At 44.3% G+C, this 15,730-nt stretch overlaps 1 protein-coding gene across 4 annotated transcripts in view; it reads left to right on the forward strand.

Moving 5' to 3' along the window:
• The window catches only part of MTMR14 (myotubularin related protein 14), a 109,788-nt gene that overhangs the window by 62,503 nt on the left and 31,555 nt on the right, over positions 1–15,730 (forward strand). For all 4 annotated transcript variants that reach the window (XM_039355157.1, XM_039355155.1, XM_039355158.1 and 1 more), the window contains exon 17: positions 429–605. In XM_039355157.1, the coding sequence (XP_039211091.1) occupies positions 429–605 (177 nt within the window). The remainder of the gene's footprint in view (positions 1–428; positions 606–15,730) is intronic.

Raw genomic sequence — 15,730 nt, forward strand, 5'->3', positions numbered from 1 at the left:
ATCGTTGACTGCCGGGTGGGTGTGGCCCATTGGCTGGATATGGCCCATTGGGTGGGCATGGCTGCGGTGGTAACGGCAGACTGGGTGGGACCAAATCAATCGATTTCAACTTTGCAAGATATTTTTTTTCCCGCGAGAAGTTAAAATTGACTGATTGAACCTTTTTCTTTTTTTTTGCACACAGCGGCGGAGGCCTAAAGCGAAAAGGTTTTATAAAACCCAGCTGAAGGCCTAGGACTGGGGCGACGGCACGCGTGCCCACAGAGAGGGCTCTTGAGTGCCACTTCTGCCACCCGTGCCATAGGTTCGCCACCACTGGCCTAAGGCATGCCTAGGAACTCCACTAATGTAAAGGCAGGGTCAGACCCATCTGAGTAAAGTTCCCCAAGTGGGCCAGACATCAAATAAATAATGTTGTTCCTTTGCAGGAGGAAAAACTGTGCGTCGTCCCCTCAGGCTGTCCTGTGGAATCGGACGCAGCAACCCGAAGACAGGCTGCCCATCCAGGGCACTGTTGACGCAAGGTCCTCCAGCTCCTCTTCTTCCAATCATTCAGAGAACTTCTCCAGGCTAGGCAGCAGTCCGCTCGAAGTCCCTAAGACCAGGTGAGATGCAATAATTCCTGTCAGTTACTGGGAAGGGGCGGATGGGACTTGGGAGTAGCTAGCAAGCACAGGTTTAAGCAGGGCTCCTGCTGGGAACAGAGGAAATCCCTGACCCCTGTTGAAAAAAAAAATGCGTTTGGAAGAAATCTGTCAGGTAGATGCATGCAAATGGTTGGCAGAGGATCTTCTGGAAGCATTTCAAGGAACTTTCTAGAAAAAAAAAAAAAAGGCATGAGGCATGAGCTTTTTTGCCTCCTGCAGTAGAAAAGCATAATTACAGTAGCAATTTACTGCTTTTCAGCTACACCTGGCTTCTGCCACCTGAGAGGCTTGTTCTTGCTGCCATAAATAGAGGCTTGGCTGACACAGGGAAAGTGGAGATAAGGCTCTAAATTTAATGGTTGGCATCTAGAGTCTTGGGGGGGGATGGTTTGGAGAATGTCAACACATCAGAGGAACAAGGAGCTGTAATGAACTGAATCTGGGACAGCTAGAAGATTCCGCTCGGCTCTCTTTTCTGGTTCTGATGATTTCGTGTCTACAATCTATAGGCTTGTGCCCACGGCTTTCCGGTTGAAAAAAAAATGTAGTCATCAACATGAAACAATGCTGAAATTTGTAGGATGCAAAGTTCCATATCCAGATTTCAAGGGACATGTATACTTGTAAACATAGGCATCTTAAGGAGCCTGTAGAAAGGCAGTGTGTGTGTGTGTGAGGTCCTTCTTAGACTCCCTAAAAAGGATGCCCTTAGCAAATTTTCATAGCTAGGAGGGGATTCATACAAGTGAAAATTACTCACTAGAATTGCAATTTAAAGTCTAATGGGAAGGGAGAGAATGCCCCGCCCATCTAGGCAGGTGCAGTGCAGCAGCACAAGCCTAGTTTGACTATAATACAGGTGAAATTGCAAAATCTGGTGACGATTTTGTCTTTTCAGCCAGGTAAGTCTTCTGCTGCTATTTCTTGTTGGCCAGAGTCTTCAACCTATCAGAGATGTACTTAAAACACCGGAGCAGAGTTCAGTTTTGTCAAGGGAGAAGCCAAAATTACACAGTATTTGTAATAGTCCTAGATCAGTGATGGCGAACCTTTTAGAGACCAAGTGCCCAAACTGCAACCCAAAACCCACTTATATATCGTCGGGTGCCGGGTGGGCGTGGCCCATTGTGTGGGCATGGCCCATTGTGTGGGCTTGGCTTCAGCGGTAACGGCAGACTGAGTGGGATTAAAAAGTTCAATCAATCAATTCCAACTTTGCAAGATCTTTTTTTTCCTGCGAGAAGTTGAAATTGATTGATTGAACCTTTTTTTTTTTTTTTGCACACGGCGAAGGCCTAAAGTGAAAAGGTTTTATAAAACCCAGATGAAGTCCTAGGACTAGTGTGACGGCTCGTGTTCCCGCAGAGAGGGCTCTGCACACCACCTGTGGCACGCGTGCCATAGGTTCGCCCCCACGGTCCTAGATCATAAGAAAGATGACAGTGGGACAAGCCAAAATGAAAACATGCTTAGGTTGTTTTCATTTGAAAAGAAAGATTTTGGGGGGAGATCCTCAGCAGGATTTTCTTCTTGGAACTAGCTGCCCTTTTTAGGGAACTATTAAACTACAGCAATGTGTCCTAGATTTTATTTTATTTTATTTTATTTTTTACACAAATTCAGATATGCATTTTTGGCCAGTTTGGATTCGAAATGTTGTGTCCTGTTTTATGTGGCAGAGTTTGGTATTCAGGTTTTTATTTCAGCTTGAATTGTTTGTTGCCTAAAAGCCTGTTCAGATTTGATGTAATAAATACTTAAATAAACACTGAGTGCTCTCAAATCCTTTATATATAAAAAAAATCTTTCTTCTCCTTTCCAAGAGGAAAAACTAAGCCTGGATGCTTGTATTCCAACTAGTAACTGCTGAATGGGATGGAGGAAAAATTCTGCTTCAGAGCCAACCTTGTTTGTAAAGCATATGCTGGCTGAGGAATTCTGGAAGTTGAAGTCCACGACTCATAAAAGGGCCAAGTTTGAAGACCCCCTGTTGTAAAGTATGGATCAGTATTTCTCTACTGTGGCCATTTGAAGCTGTGTGGACTTCAACTCCCAGAATTCTGGGAGCCTGGAAAATTTGGAGAATTGAAGTCAGCTATGAGAAAAGAGAGAAAAAAACTGGCTGGCTTTGATCCCATTTCCCGCCAAAAGGAAGTCTTTTCTGTTACATGAGGCAGAGGGGCAGACGAGGCATGGCTGTCTGTTTCTGAAGGCTGGAGTGATGTTTAATTGAAGCCAAAGAAACATATCAAATATTTAAGCTGGCAGGCATATGTATCCTTGCACTCCGGTGGCCCCGAAGCCGTGAAGGAATGAAATCAAATGGCATCACTCAGTACTGCCCTGTTGGAGGGGGGTTGTCTTGTTTCCTATGGAAACGGCAGCAAAGGATGGAAGCAATTGAAGGCTGGGAAGATTGGGTCGTTCCTATTTGGGTATTCCGTTCAACTGCAGTGAAAGAAATGATTAAAAAAAATAAATACAGGCAGTCCTCAGCTTACCACCACAATGGAGCCTGCCAGTTACAGTTGTAAGTTTGGATGGTCATAAAGTAGGTTCACTTGTGTGACCCATCCGATTTTATGACCTTTTGGTGGCCTTTGTTAAGCGAACCCATTGTAAATGCTGTTTTTGGTGAAAACGTCATAAATCCTGCAAAGCAGCCACAAATGTGGACTGGTTGCCAAGTATTTGAAATGCAGTCATGTGATTGTTGTGGGGGTATGGGCTGTCATAACTTCAGTTCATAAGTACTTTTGGGGAGGTGGATGTCATAACTTCAACTGGTCATTTAAGTGACCACTCGTAAGTCAAGGATGACCTGTAGCAGGGGTGTCAAACTCAATTTCATTGAGGGCCGCATCAACATTGCGGTTGCCCTCGGGGGGGTGGCTAGGGTGGGTGTGGCCTACTGGGTGGGCATGGATGGAGTGGGTGTGGCCTATTGGATGGGCATGGCCAGCTCTACATCGTTCGCGTCAAGGGTGCCTGTGGGGGCCTGCCCAGGAGTGAGACAGATCTGAGGGTCTCTGGCAGAAGGAGGTGGGACCGGGACAAGCGCCAAGGCATGGTTCCTCGCTGTTTCTAGACAGCTTGTGGAGCTAAGACTGAATGCGTTTCAGCATAGATGGCCATCACAAAATTGTACATTGGCTCCCAGCCGGCCTGGGCCAGGGCTAAGGCATCGGGGGTCGTTCCTTCACTATTTCCAGGATGGCTTCGCAGGCCACATGAAACCACTTTGCGGGCCGTATCCGGCCCCCGGGCCTTGTGTTTGACATGTCTGACCTGCAGCAATCTGTCTGCTACCCTACCTAATCAACATGGCCCATGGTAGAAAAATAAAATGAGTTGTAATAGCTTATGTATCCACAAATATGTTGTTAGTTGCAAAGTCGTATCTGACCCATCGCGACCCTATGGACCACGTTCCTCCAGGTGTTCCTGTCCTCTACCATCTTCTGGAGTCCATTTAAGCTCACGCCTACTGCTTCAGTGACTCCATCCAGCCACTTCATTCTCTGTCATCCCCTTCTTCTATTGCCCTCAATGTTTCCCAGCATTAGGGTCTTCTCCAGTGAGTCTACAAATATACGGCTAATTAATTTGTGTCTTAGCGTGTGAAGAACTTTTGTACTTTGTGGAGCTGTCCGTGGTATTTAACCGTGGGATGCACTTTGTGGATTTATTTATTTATTTTAAAGTAAGATCTAAAGTGATCTTGCACCTCATGGCCAATCTGGATGGTTTTTTTTTTTTTTTAATGTTGCATGTTGTTCCCAACGCTGTACAAGCTGCTTTGACTCCAAAGCCAGCTTAAATTCTATATTAGTAATATTCTTCAAAAAGCAAAGATGATGCTCAGGACGGGTTTTGCACTCAGCAAGGTTAATGGTGTTTAAGACTCGCATAAGTGGTTAGCAAATTGTTCAAGCTGCATCTGGAAGCATCCCCCCCCCCAAATAATAATAAACTCACAGGCAGTTTTGTAATAATTTCGAGAATGCAGGAAGTCCTTGACCACAGTTGAGTCCAACATTTCTATTGCTAAACAAGACAGTTAAGTGAGTTTTGCTTTTGCTCCATTTTACAACCTTTTTTGCCATAGTTGGTAAGTGATTCACTGCAGTTGTTAAGTTAATAAAACAGTTTGTAAAGTGAACTTGGCTTTCCCATTGACTTGGCTTGTCAGATGATCGCAAAAGGACACTGCAACCGTCATAAATATGAGCCAGTTGCCAAGCATCCAAATTTTGATGACTGGACTGTTGGGGACGTTGCAACAGTCATCATTGTGAAAAAGGGTCATAAGTCACTTTTTTCAGTGACGTCGTAATATTGAGCAGTCACTAAATGAACTGTTGTAAGTCGAAGACTATCTGTACTGTTCCAGAAGTTTGGAAAGGACTGTTGGATGGAGTGCTGGTGTCTTCCCCAGAACTTCAAAGTGTTGTATTTCGTAATGCTTATATTTGTCTGTTCTTTACATGAATTCTGATCCAATCCAAAAGAAACCGAAACTTTAGCTTGGCAAAAAAAATTACAGCTTTGTAAATTTGAAAAAAAAAAAATTAATTGTGAAGGAACAGCACTTTCACTTTCAGGCATGTTGTCTTCCCTCTTTTCTCCCTTTTGCCCAATTTACCTGAAATTTACCTTAAAACTGAATTCTGATCCAGATCTGCTGACATTGATGAGCTAGGACAGTGGTTCTCAACCTTTTTAATGCCGCGATCCCCCAACCGGTCGTAAGTCGAGGACTACTCAACCGGTCGTAAGTCGAGGACTACTCAACTGGTGCAGCACCATTTGCAGAATGGGACCTTTGGCGGGCTCAGCAGGGCAGAGACAGCCTGGACAATTCCTATTGGCTTTTGAAAGCCAATAGAATTAGACTCTATTCAAGAGAGTCTATTCTATTGGCTTTCAAAAGCCAATAGAATAAAAGGGAGTAGCACAGCTAAGGAAAAGGGGGAAAAAAATGGCAGACTGCGTTGTTTGGCGACCCCCGTGAAATGATCGTTCAACCCCAAATGGGGTCCCAACCCACAGGTTGAGAACCACTGAGCTAGGATGATTCCCACCAGGGTTTGAGAGGTTAATTAATACAGGTAAGTCTTTGTTTAGTGGCTACAATCGGGACCGGCAACTTGGTCGTTAAGCAAAGCGTATGATCTTATTTCAGTTTTCTGTTCGGGTTGTAAAATTATTTTTATCACCACTGTAACTGTTTGAATGGTGTCTAAGTGAGGCAGTCACTAAAGGGAGGCAGACTACCTGTATACTTCTTGCCCATCTCAATCCTTGCTGTAGCTGGAATTTTTTAAGCTTCTGCCCACTGAATGGAAATTCTTGTTCCTATGTTTACCCGCAGCCATTCTGAAGACACCCAGTGTTTATATATATGTTGCATTTATACCTTGCTTGAGGATTTCCTCTGATTTGGCCTCTACTTCAACCTATGAGTTAGGCTGGACTGAGGGAGAGTGAATGACTTATTATAGCACCCAGTTAAGATCCACAAATCAGTGTGCATTTGAATCTGGGTCTTTCTCAACTTAGTTCCACATCGTAATCAACCTACCGTTGGGCCGGCTAAAAGTTTAGAGCAGTGGTTCTCAACCTTTTTAATGCTGCGACCCCCCAACTGGTCGTAAATCGAAGACTACTCAACCGGTCGTAAGTCGAGGACTACTCAACTGGTGCAGCACCGTTTGCAGAAGGGGACTTTTGGCGGGCTCAGCAGGGCAGAGACAGCTTGGACAATTCCTACTGGCTTTTGAAAGCCAGCAGAATTAGACTCTATTCAAGAGAGTCTATTCTATTGGCTTTCAAAAGCCAATAGAATAAAAGGGAGTAGTACAGCTAAGGAAAAGGGGGGAAAAAATGGCGCACTGCGTTGTTTGGCGACCCCCGTGAAATGGTCATTCGACCCCAAATGGGGTCCCGACCCACAGGTTGAGAACCACTGCTTTAGAATGATCTGAGTATTGCTATAACTTGGGGAAATCTATTATATGTCTGATGTAAGCTAATGGCTATTGCTGTAGACGAGACAAAGCACCTTTTTGTGCCTGGCTTGGGGTGCAAGACTCTTGGATCTGAGCTATTGTGAGCTTGCAATTATGCCCCGAGCCAGGTAATACATGCTGTAACATGTCAGCAAAGTGATTTTGCTTGAAAATTTCTACTGACTGCCCCAAGTGGTGTTTGATTGCAGGTTGTATTCTTAGGGTCTGCACAAAGATCTGTCTGCCATTCAGTCACTGTTGATAGAGTAATTATTAGGTCTCTGCTGTTTCTAGTTAAATATTTGCACATAGGGAGCTCTTAGTATGTCTCTCGATTACCATATTGCTGCTTACAGTCAGGCAGACGTGGACAACTGTCAGTGTTAGGCACCAGGCACTGATGCAGAGTTTAATAATTAATAATAAACTAAAATCCAAATTGTGACAGGCAGTCAAAGCTCCCAAGACAAGCTGACTCTTACTGCATGGAGATGAACAAAGGCGCAGAGGGGGTGGGTGGGAAAGGAAAAGTTCTCTTTCGAATAAGTGCATACAGTTTATTTCAGCTTTTCTGGTCTGATAGAAAAGCTAGCAGCACCCATAGTACAAATACTGAAATTCTGGTTTTATTTCTCTCCACAGTGTCAGAAATGTACTGAGGAGTTGCTTGTGTAGATCTGTAGGATATAAACATTTTTCTAGAAGGCCGAGCATCCTAGGAAATTATATTTTTGTTCCCAAAGTGTACTTTTCACCATTTCCACATTTGTGCAGACGCTCAGTATACTTAATATGGAGCCCCCAAATGAGACTGTTGGATATATTGGCTGGCTGGCTGGGGAATTCTGGGAATTGAAGTCCGTACATCTTAAAGTTATCACATTTCAAAAACACTGATTTGGGCCATGCAAGTCTAACCTCCTGCTTGTTTCAGGAATCCAAAGTGAAATAGTCATCTAGCTATAGTCACTTATAGCTAGTCCTCTTGCACTTGAGCATGTTCAGAGAAGAGAATTTTATCGTTTCTCTGACTAATTAGTTCAGCTGTTGAACCACTTTTAACGTTAGGATGGTATTTCTGACATTCGTTTGGAATTTGCCTTTCCTTATCTTAAATCTTTTCCCCCCAGATCTTAAATTTTTAGCTCTTTAATCATAACCACTGCCCTTCTTTCAAATTATATTCGTTTCTCTGAATTTTTCATCAACGGTGCTGCATAGATTCAGTCCCTGAGGTTTGAGCTAATGAATGCAGAATAAAGTATAATGATATCTTCTCATAGATTGGAAACTGCAGTTCCATTAATATCATCTCAGGCCTACCAATAAAGGAGAGTATTTATATCTCAGGGTTGAAATGAGGGGCTCTTGGTGTTTTCTGAGCTTGGTTGTTTTTATATGCAGATGCTTTATTACTCAAACTAGATAACATCATCAATGCTAGTAAGGAGTGGAGTTTGCTCTCGATTTATATTCTAGCGCAGGGGTAGGCAACCTTGGCTCTTTTATGACTGGTGGATTTTAACTCCCAGAATTCCTAAGCCAGCCATGCTGAGGGGAAAGGGAGAGGTTTCCAAGCTGAGCCATGCTGGCTCAGGAATTCTGGGAGTTGAAGTCCACAAGTCATAAAAGAGCCAAGGTTGCCTACCCCTGTTTTAGTGGCTTGCCTTGACTGACAGGGCAAGCCACTAGAATAGTGATGGCGAACCTTTTAGAGACCGAGTGCCCAAACTGCAACCCAAAACCCACTTATTTATCACCGGGTGCTGGGTGGGCGTGGCCCAGTGGGTGGGCGTGACTGTAGTGGAAATGGCAGACTGGGTCGGTGTAGCCAAGGTGGGCGTGGTCACCTCGATGTTGCTCGTGGGGAGGGATGCCTGTGAGGGCTGGGCAGGGTTCGGTGAGATCCAGGGGGTCTCTGACAGGTGGGGCAGTGGGCAGGAGGCCCGTCCTGCGGGGTAGGTGAGGCAAGGCGAGACGGGGCTGGGGTGCCATTGTTGCAGGGCAAGGTGAGGCAGATGCCGGGGTGGCTGCTGTCTGACACCATCGACCCCCCACACAGAGGCCAGCGAGCTCATGGGGGCCGACAGTATCTGTCAGCATCCACAGCCTGCCAGCCCCTCGACCGGCGCACTCTGGGGCTCCACAGCCCACCCCTAGAAGTTCAGAGAGGCCACCTCCGAGCTGGACAGACAGCCAACAGCTGAGGAGGCGATGCAGTGGATCATGCCTGGGAAAAGGAGAGCATGTGAAGCCAGGAGGGATGGGACAGGGGGGGAAGGAAACCAGCCGTGCTGGGATGCATCCGGCCATGTGGGACCTCGGTGAGTTAGCGGACGGCTGGTTGCCATCTCCGGGGCATGGCGCGCGTGCCCACAGAGAGGGCTCCGAGTGCCGCCTCTGGCATGCGTGCCATAGGTTCGCCACCACTGCACTAGAATATAAACTGAGAGCAAAGTCTATTCCTTACTGCACTGATGATGATACCTAGTTTGAGTAATGAAACGTCTGCATAAAAACAGCCAAGCACTTTGGGATCTCTCATGATCTAAGGATGCATTTAGTTTTGTTTGTGGCATATGATATATATATATATATATATATATATATATATATATATATATATATATATATATATATATATATTGTTTATTAGATTTCTTTGCCTCCCATCTTGCCTTGAGGCGCCTGTGTATGTATGGTACTGTTTTTTTTCTGTATTTATATTTCAAAATTGGACTTCCTAAGGCGGCTGTAGTCTGCCACCTCATATCAACGTCCAACTTTTATTTCAAGGAACTCAGTGCAGTGATGATTCCTTTCTCTTATTATATTGTACCCTGACACCTGTTCGAAAATCATGTAGTAAACAACCAAGCTCAGACAGCACCAAGGACTACATGATCGATTTTTTTGTGTCTGTGTGTGTTAAGAAGGAAGGATTTGTCTGACCTCCACAATTGCCACAGTCTCTGATACTTTTAAAATCTTTGGTTTTAAGATTTAATATCTGAAATGGGGTATTAAATGAAAGGAGCCTGCAATGGAACTCTCTTGTGTCTTATGATGATGATGATGCTATCCATTCATCACCAGTCGTGTCCGACTCTTGGCGATTCTGTGGGCAAGGTTTCTCCACACCTTCTAATTTTGCACTCCTTGTGTCCTCTTTAGAAACCCCCCAAATTGATGCCCTTTGCATAACTAAAGCCTTTGCCAATAGGTAGTTTACAAAAATAGCCTGCAGAAGACTACAGTTCAAACCCAGTATCTGGAGTTGGAAGGAGCCGATAAACGAGTGATATAAAAGATTTTCCCTGGGACCTCCTGGATTTTACTGCAAAATAGCCTCTACTACAGTGTTTCTCAACCTTGACAATTTTAAGGCATGTGGACTTCAATTCCCAGAATTCCACAGCCAGCATTGCTGGCTGTGGAATTCTGGGAGTTGAAGTCCACATGCCTTAAAATTGTCAAGGTTGAGAAACACTGCTCTACTAGTTTGCAGTAAAATCAGGCTATACGGGGTCCTTGGTGCTCTCCCTCCTAGCACCGATGACAGTACCTAGTTGGGTAACGAAACGCCTACGGGGAAAACAACCAAGCTCCACACCCTGGATCCCACAGTTCAGCCCTGAGATACAAACAGTTGTATATCTTTATCCGCAAGGATTGCTCCCAGTGCTGAACCTCCTATCAGACTAAATCCTTGTCCAAGTCTTGAACTCCCCTTCCGACACCTCTCCCAAGTTTAGCATTTGTTCAAGTTTCTCTTTTCCTTACTAACTAACTTGGCTTGTCTAATCAGGCTGTGGGAGGAATGAAAAGCGGTTCTCAGAACCCCCCCTCTCCCTCCCAGTATTTCTTCTTGGCAGAGAAAGTTGGTGTAATGGAAAGATATGACCTCATTAAACGGAGCCCTTTCTCCAGGAGTACAGCTTAAACCCAGAGGATCTGAATGGTTTACCTCGCAGTGTTTCTCAACCTTGACAATTTTAAGGCATGTGGACTTCAACTCCCAGAATTCCACAGCCAGCATTGCTGTGAAGTCCACATGCCTTAAAATTGTCAAGGTTGAGAAACACTGTGCTAGAGAGAAGGGCAGCCCTATCACAGCCTGTCTTGCCCTCATTAGCCGGCTTTCCTTTCAGAGCGGGGCTGGCTGGCTGGCTTTCTCTATATACGAGGTGCAGAGTTTCTGCTTTCCCTTCATTTTGAGTAAGCTTAATGATCACAGGAGAAGGCTGTCCTGTTAGGAGCTGCTAGCCGGTTCAGAAGCAGAAGGCAAAGAATAAGGATGCCTTTTCTCAATGGAAGGAAATAAGAAAAGTCCCCCCCTCCCCCCGGGATTCTGTGTTGTGGCCAGTGTTCACAAATTATCTTGACTGATGGGAAAGCTGTGACCTGGCCAGATTTGTGAATAATACAAAAACTATCAAGACTGCTGAATTAAAAAAAAATGGTGGTGGAGAACTTTGGAAAGGACTCGCTAACTGGGTGAAGGTGGGCCGGGTGGAGATCGGGACTTAAATTTACATCACCGCAATGTAAAAAAGATGTTGAGACTCTAGAAAGAGTACAAAGAAGAGCAACAAAGATGATTAGGGGACTGGAGGCTAAAACATATAAGGAACGGTTGCTGGAATTGGGTATGTCTAGTTTAACGAAGAGAAGGACGAGGGATGACATGATAGCAGTGTTCCAAAATCTCAGGGGCTGCCCCAAAGAAGAGGGAGTCAAGCTATTCTCCAAAGCGCCTGAAGGCAGGACAAGAAGCAACGGATGGAAACTAATCAAGGACAGAAACAACCTAGAACTAAGGAGAAATTTCCTGACAGTTAGAACAATTAATCAGTGGAGCAGCCTGCCTCCAGAAGCTGTGAATGCTCCAACACTGGAAGTTTTTAAGAAGAGACTCGACAGCCATTTGTCTGAAATGGTATAGGGTTTCCTGCCTCAGCAGGGGGTTGGACTCGATGACCTCCAAGGTCCCTTCCAACTTTACTATTATTATTATTATTGTTGTTATTATTATTATTATTATTATTATTATTATTATTATTAAATACAGTGAAACGGTTATCGGATGGATCGTTGGGGGGGGAAGAGGTATTTGTTCTTCCCCAGTGTAGTAATGTCATGAGTTAAATGATTTAAATGATGCAAATAATGTAAATTGAATGTGGTTTTTATATTTTTTAAAAGTTATTTTGGGTGACAGGGACAAGTCCGCTATCTGGCTGGCTATCTGGAAAAGTGTCACTTGTTTCTGAAGCCCACTAAACAAGGGTCTGTTGAACTGAGGCTCGTTGCAACTGAATATATTAGGATCTAAGCTGTCTGTAAATAAACAGGGTCATAATTATCAATGAAAATAGCATCTGGTAAAAAAACAAAACCAAAAAGCAGGTTCTGTGCCAGGAATAATTAGGAAAAGGATTGGAAAATCAAGCTGTTAAGATTATGCAAATCTGTAGCATGCCCATATCCGGAATCTTTTATATAGTTCTGGTATTCTTGTTTGAAAAAATGATATAATAGAGTTAAAAATATGTAGCACGTAGAACACATTTCTGTGAGGGCGAGGGGTCCCCTAAAATCTGCTGGTAACGAAACGTTTGGAAACAAACCCACAAGCTCGGAGAATGAATGTTCACCTTCATCCTACACCCAAGCTACAGATATTCGCCACTATTGCAAACCCATTTCTATGTTCTCATAGGGCTGGAAGGGATCCTGGAGGTCTTCTAGTTCAACCCCCAGCTCAGGGCAGGAGACCCTACACCATTTTGGACAAATGGCTGTCCAGTCTCTTCTTAAAAGCATTCACAACTTCTGGAGGCAGGTTGTTCCACTGGTTAATTGTTCTAACTGTTGGGAAATTTCTCCTTAGTTCTAGGTTGCTTCTCTCCTTGATTAGTTTCCATCTGTTGCTTCTTATCCTGCCTTCAGGCGCTTTGGAGAATAGCTTGATCCTTTTCTTTGTGGCAATCTCTGAGATTTGGAACACTGCTAGCCTGTCCCCCCTTGTCCTTCTCTTCGTTAAACTAGACATACCCAGTTCCAGCAACCGTTCCTTATATGTTTTAGCCTCCAGTCCCCTAATCATCTTTGTTGCTCTTCTCTGTACTCTTTCTAGAGCCTCAACATCTTTTTTACATCGTGGTGACCAAATTGGATGTAGTACTCCAAGTGTGGCCTTACCAAGGCATTGTAAAGTGGTATTAATACTTCACGTGATCTTGATTCTATCCAGTTGTCCAGTATGTTTTTGAAGACCTCCAGCGATAAAGCACCCACAACCTCAGGAGCTAGATTTACTGTCAAGCTATTCTATTGATTCATTGTTCTCATTGTCAGGAATTTTCTCCTTGGTTTTAAGCTGCATCTCTCTTTGACAAGCTTCCACCTATTGCTTGTTCTGCCCTCTGGTGCTTTTGAGAATTTAGTTGATCCCCTCTTCTCTGTAAGAGCACCTCAGTTACCGAATTATTCCAATCGTTCTCTTTGATAAGGCTAGACATACCTAGTTCCCTCAACCGTTCATTGTGTGGTTTAGCCTCTGGACCCCTTATCATCTTTGTTGCTCTTCTCTGCATTCTTTCTAGGGTCTCAGCATCTTTTTTGTATCTATATGGACAGAACTGGATGCAGTATTCCAAATGTGGCCTCACCGGTGCAGTAGAAAGCGGTCTTAACCATTTTTTGTGTGATCTCGATGCTATTCCCTCTGTCGATGCAACCTAGGATTGCATACCCGCAGGCCACCCAAAATTATCAGGGAGTTCAAATGATTTTGTTATGATAAATGGCTCGAATGTTTGGGATTCGTTAGTTTAGATCAGGGGTGTCAAACTCAATTTCATTGAGGGCCGCACCAGCATTGCGGTTGCCCTTGGGGGGGCGGGTGGGTGTGGCCTACTGGATGGGTGTGGACAAAGTGGGTGTGGCCTATTGGGTGGGCATGGCCAGCTCTACATCGTTCGCATCAAGGGTGCCTGTGGGGCCTGGGCAGGAGTGGGACAGATCTGAGGGTCTCTGGCAGAAGGGGGTGGGACCGGGGCAAGTGCCAAGGCATGGTCCACTGGAGGAGCCTCACTGCCTGCTGAAACCCCTCCGCCAGAGCCCATCAAGCTGGATATGTGAAGTAGTTGAGGGCCATTTGCTGGCCATTTCCAGGCGATGGTGCATTTCTTCATTCCTCACAAAGAGTGACACCTCCCCAGCATGCACCCAGGGGGCAGGGCCGACGCGGCAGGGGCTGGTTCCTCGCTGTTTCCATACGGCCTTGTGGAGCTAAGACTGAATGCATTTCAGCATAGATGGCCACCACAAAATTGTACATTGGCTCCCAGCCGGCCTGGGCCAGGGCCAAGGCAGCAGGGGCTATTCCCTCACTGTTTCCAGGATGGCTTCACGGGCCACATGAAACCACTTTGCGGGCCGCATTTGGCCCCCGGGCCTTGTGTTTGACATGTCTGGTTTAGATTAGAAAAAAGTTAAGTGACTTAGATGGATAAACGATACCTACTGTGAAGAAAGTGGAAAGGGAATTATTTTTCTCCCTTTCTCAAAACACTGTGATCATAAGGGATTCAACGGTGCTGACTGGAAAAAGAGTTAAAACAGACCAAAGACAGTACTTTTTCAAAGAGGGAATATACATTGCTCCATAACGATGAGTTTAACTTTTAATGGTGGTTTTTTTTTTTAAAGAATTAGAGGGTTGGATGGACCAGTCAGGTTCTATTAATCTTGAGCCACAATGTCAACATACAACATCACTCGAAATATGAGCTGCAGGGAAAGAGTAGCAAGAGAGATGTATGTTTCTACAGTATATTCCACTTGTGAGCACCCCGGAAAAAGGTTACCCAGAGTGAGAAAAAGATTGTGATGGGGCTTGGCCTGATCCAGTGGACTGTACCTTATGTTCTTATGTCTGTATGGAGAATTAGGACAGTGGCACTCTTAAGAAGCTACTGTCTGAGTAAGCAGGCACATCTCTAAAAGCAAACATGAAGCTAGAATTCCTTCTCTTATTACAGCTGTAGTTGAAAGGAGAAAAGGGAGTACCCAAATGTTTGTTGGAAACAAACTGCAGAGCATGATTCCTCCACAAAATTCATGTCTTGTAGTCAGCTTTCTTCTTCAGAGGGTTGAAAAAGGAGGATCAACTATCTTGGGCTTGATGCTAATCAGCATGGGAGACTTAGTTGTAGAAGTGGACATAGCAAGGACATCAGGGAATGTGAACGTGTAATGCTGGAGGTCTTGATTTTAAAGAAAATCAAAACTGACTGTGACCACGTATATTAGATTTAAAGAAAGCAACATTTAATTAACTTGGGACAGTTCTAAATAGGATACCAAGAGAGAAGAAGCTAATGAGAAAAGTTGCTCAAGCTGGATGAGAATTCCTAAAGAGCAAGTTATTAAAAATAGAATTGCAAACAATTTCACCAAGGGAAGACAGTATGGCTACACAAAAAGCTTAGTGCAAAAAACACTACAGAGAATAGGAAAAGGGCCAGGTCAGAGTACATACAAGTAGCCTATAACTTTAGATTTGGGGCCAGAAAAATGAAACCTCAGAAGGCTAAAAATAAAAGAATTGAAAAAGGCAAAATACTAACAAAGAGGAAAGCAGAGTTATCACTGATCGATTTAGTCTTCTCTAAGAGAAAATAATTTTTTCCCACCAGGCAGTTGCGGAGAATAAGATTAAGGAACACGATTGAAGCTTGAAATAAAAAGAAGCATGTCAGAGAATACCTCTTGACTTTAAACCTCCAGGACTAGGTTAATTGGATTCTAGTTACAGAACAAATGCTCTGATAATCTGGCCAAACCTTATTTATTACTTTTGAGAAATCCTAGAGAAATGGCGAAATGCCAGGTGACAGGAAGAGAGCAAGCATTGTCTCTGCTTTCAAAAAGGGGTAGAAGGAAGATCCAACAAATTAGAGATCTGTCTGTTCGACGTCAACAGCTAGGAAGATTCTAAAGAAGATCCTAAAGAGATTTGTCAACATCTTGAAAAGTAGTTGATGCTTATCAGAAGTCAGAATG

The sequence above is a fragment of the Crotalus tigris genome, unplaced genomic scaffold, assembly GCF_016545835.1.
Source record: "Crotalus tigris isolate CLP2741 ecotype Arizona unplaced genomic scaffold, ASM1654583v1 scf7180000018612.917631, whole genome shotgun sequence".
Taxonomy (NCBI): domain Eukaryota; kingdom Metazoa; phylum Chordata; class Lepidosauria; order Squamata; family Viperidae; genus Crotalus; species Crotalus tigris.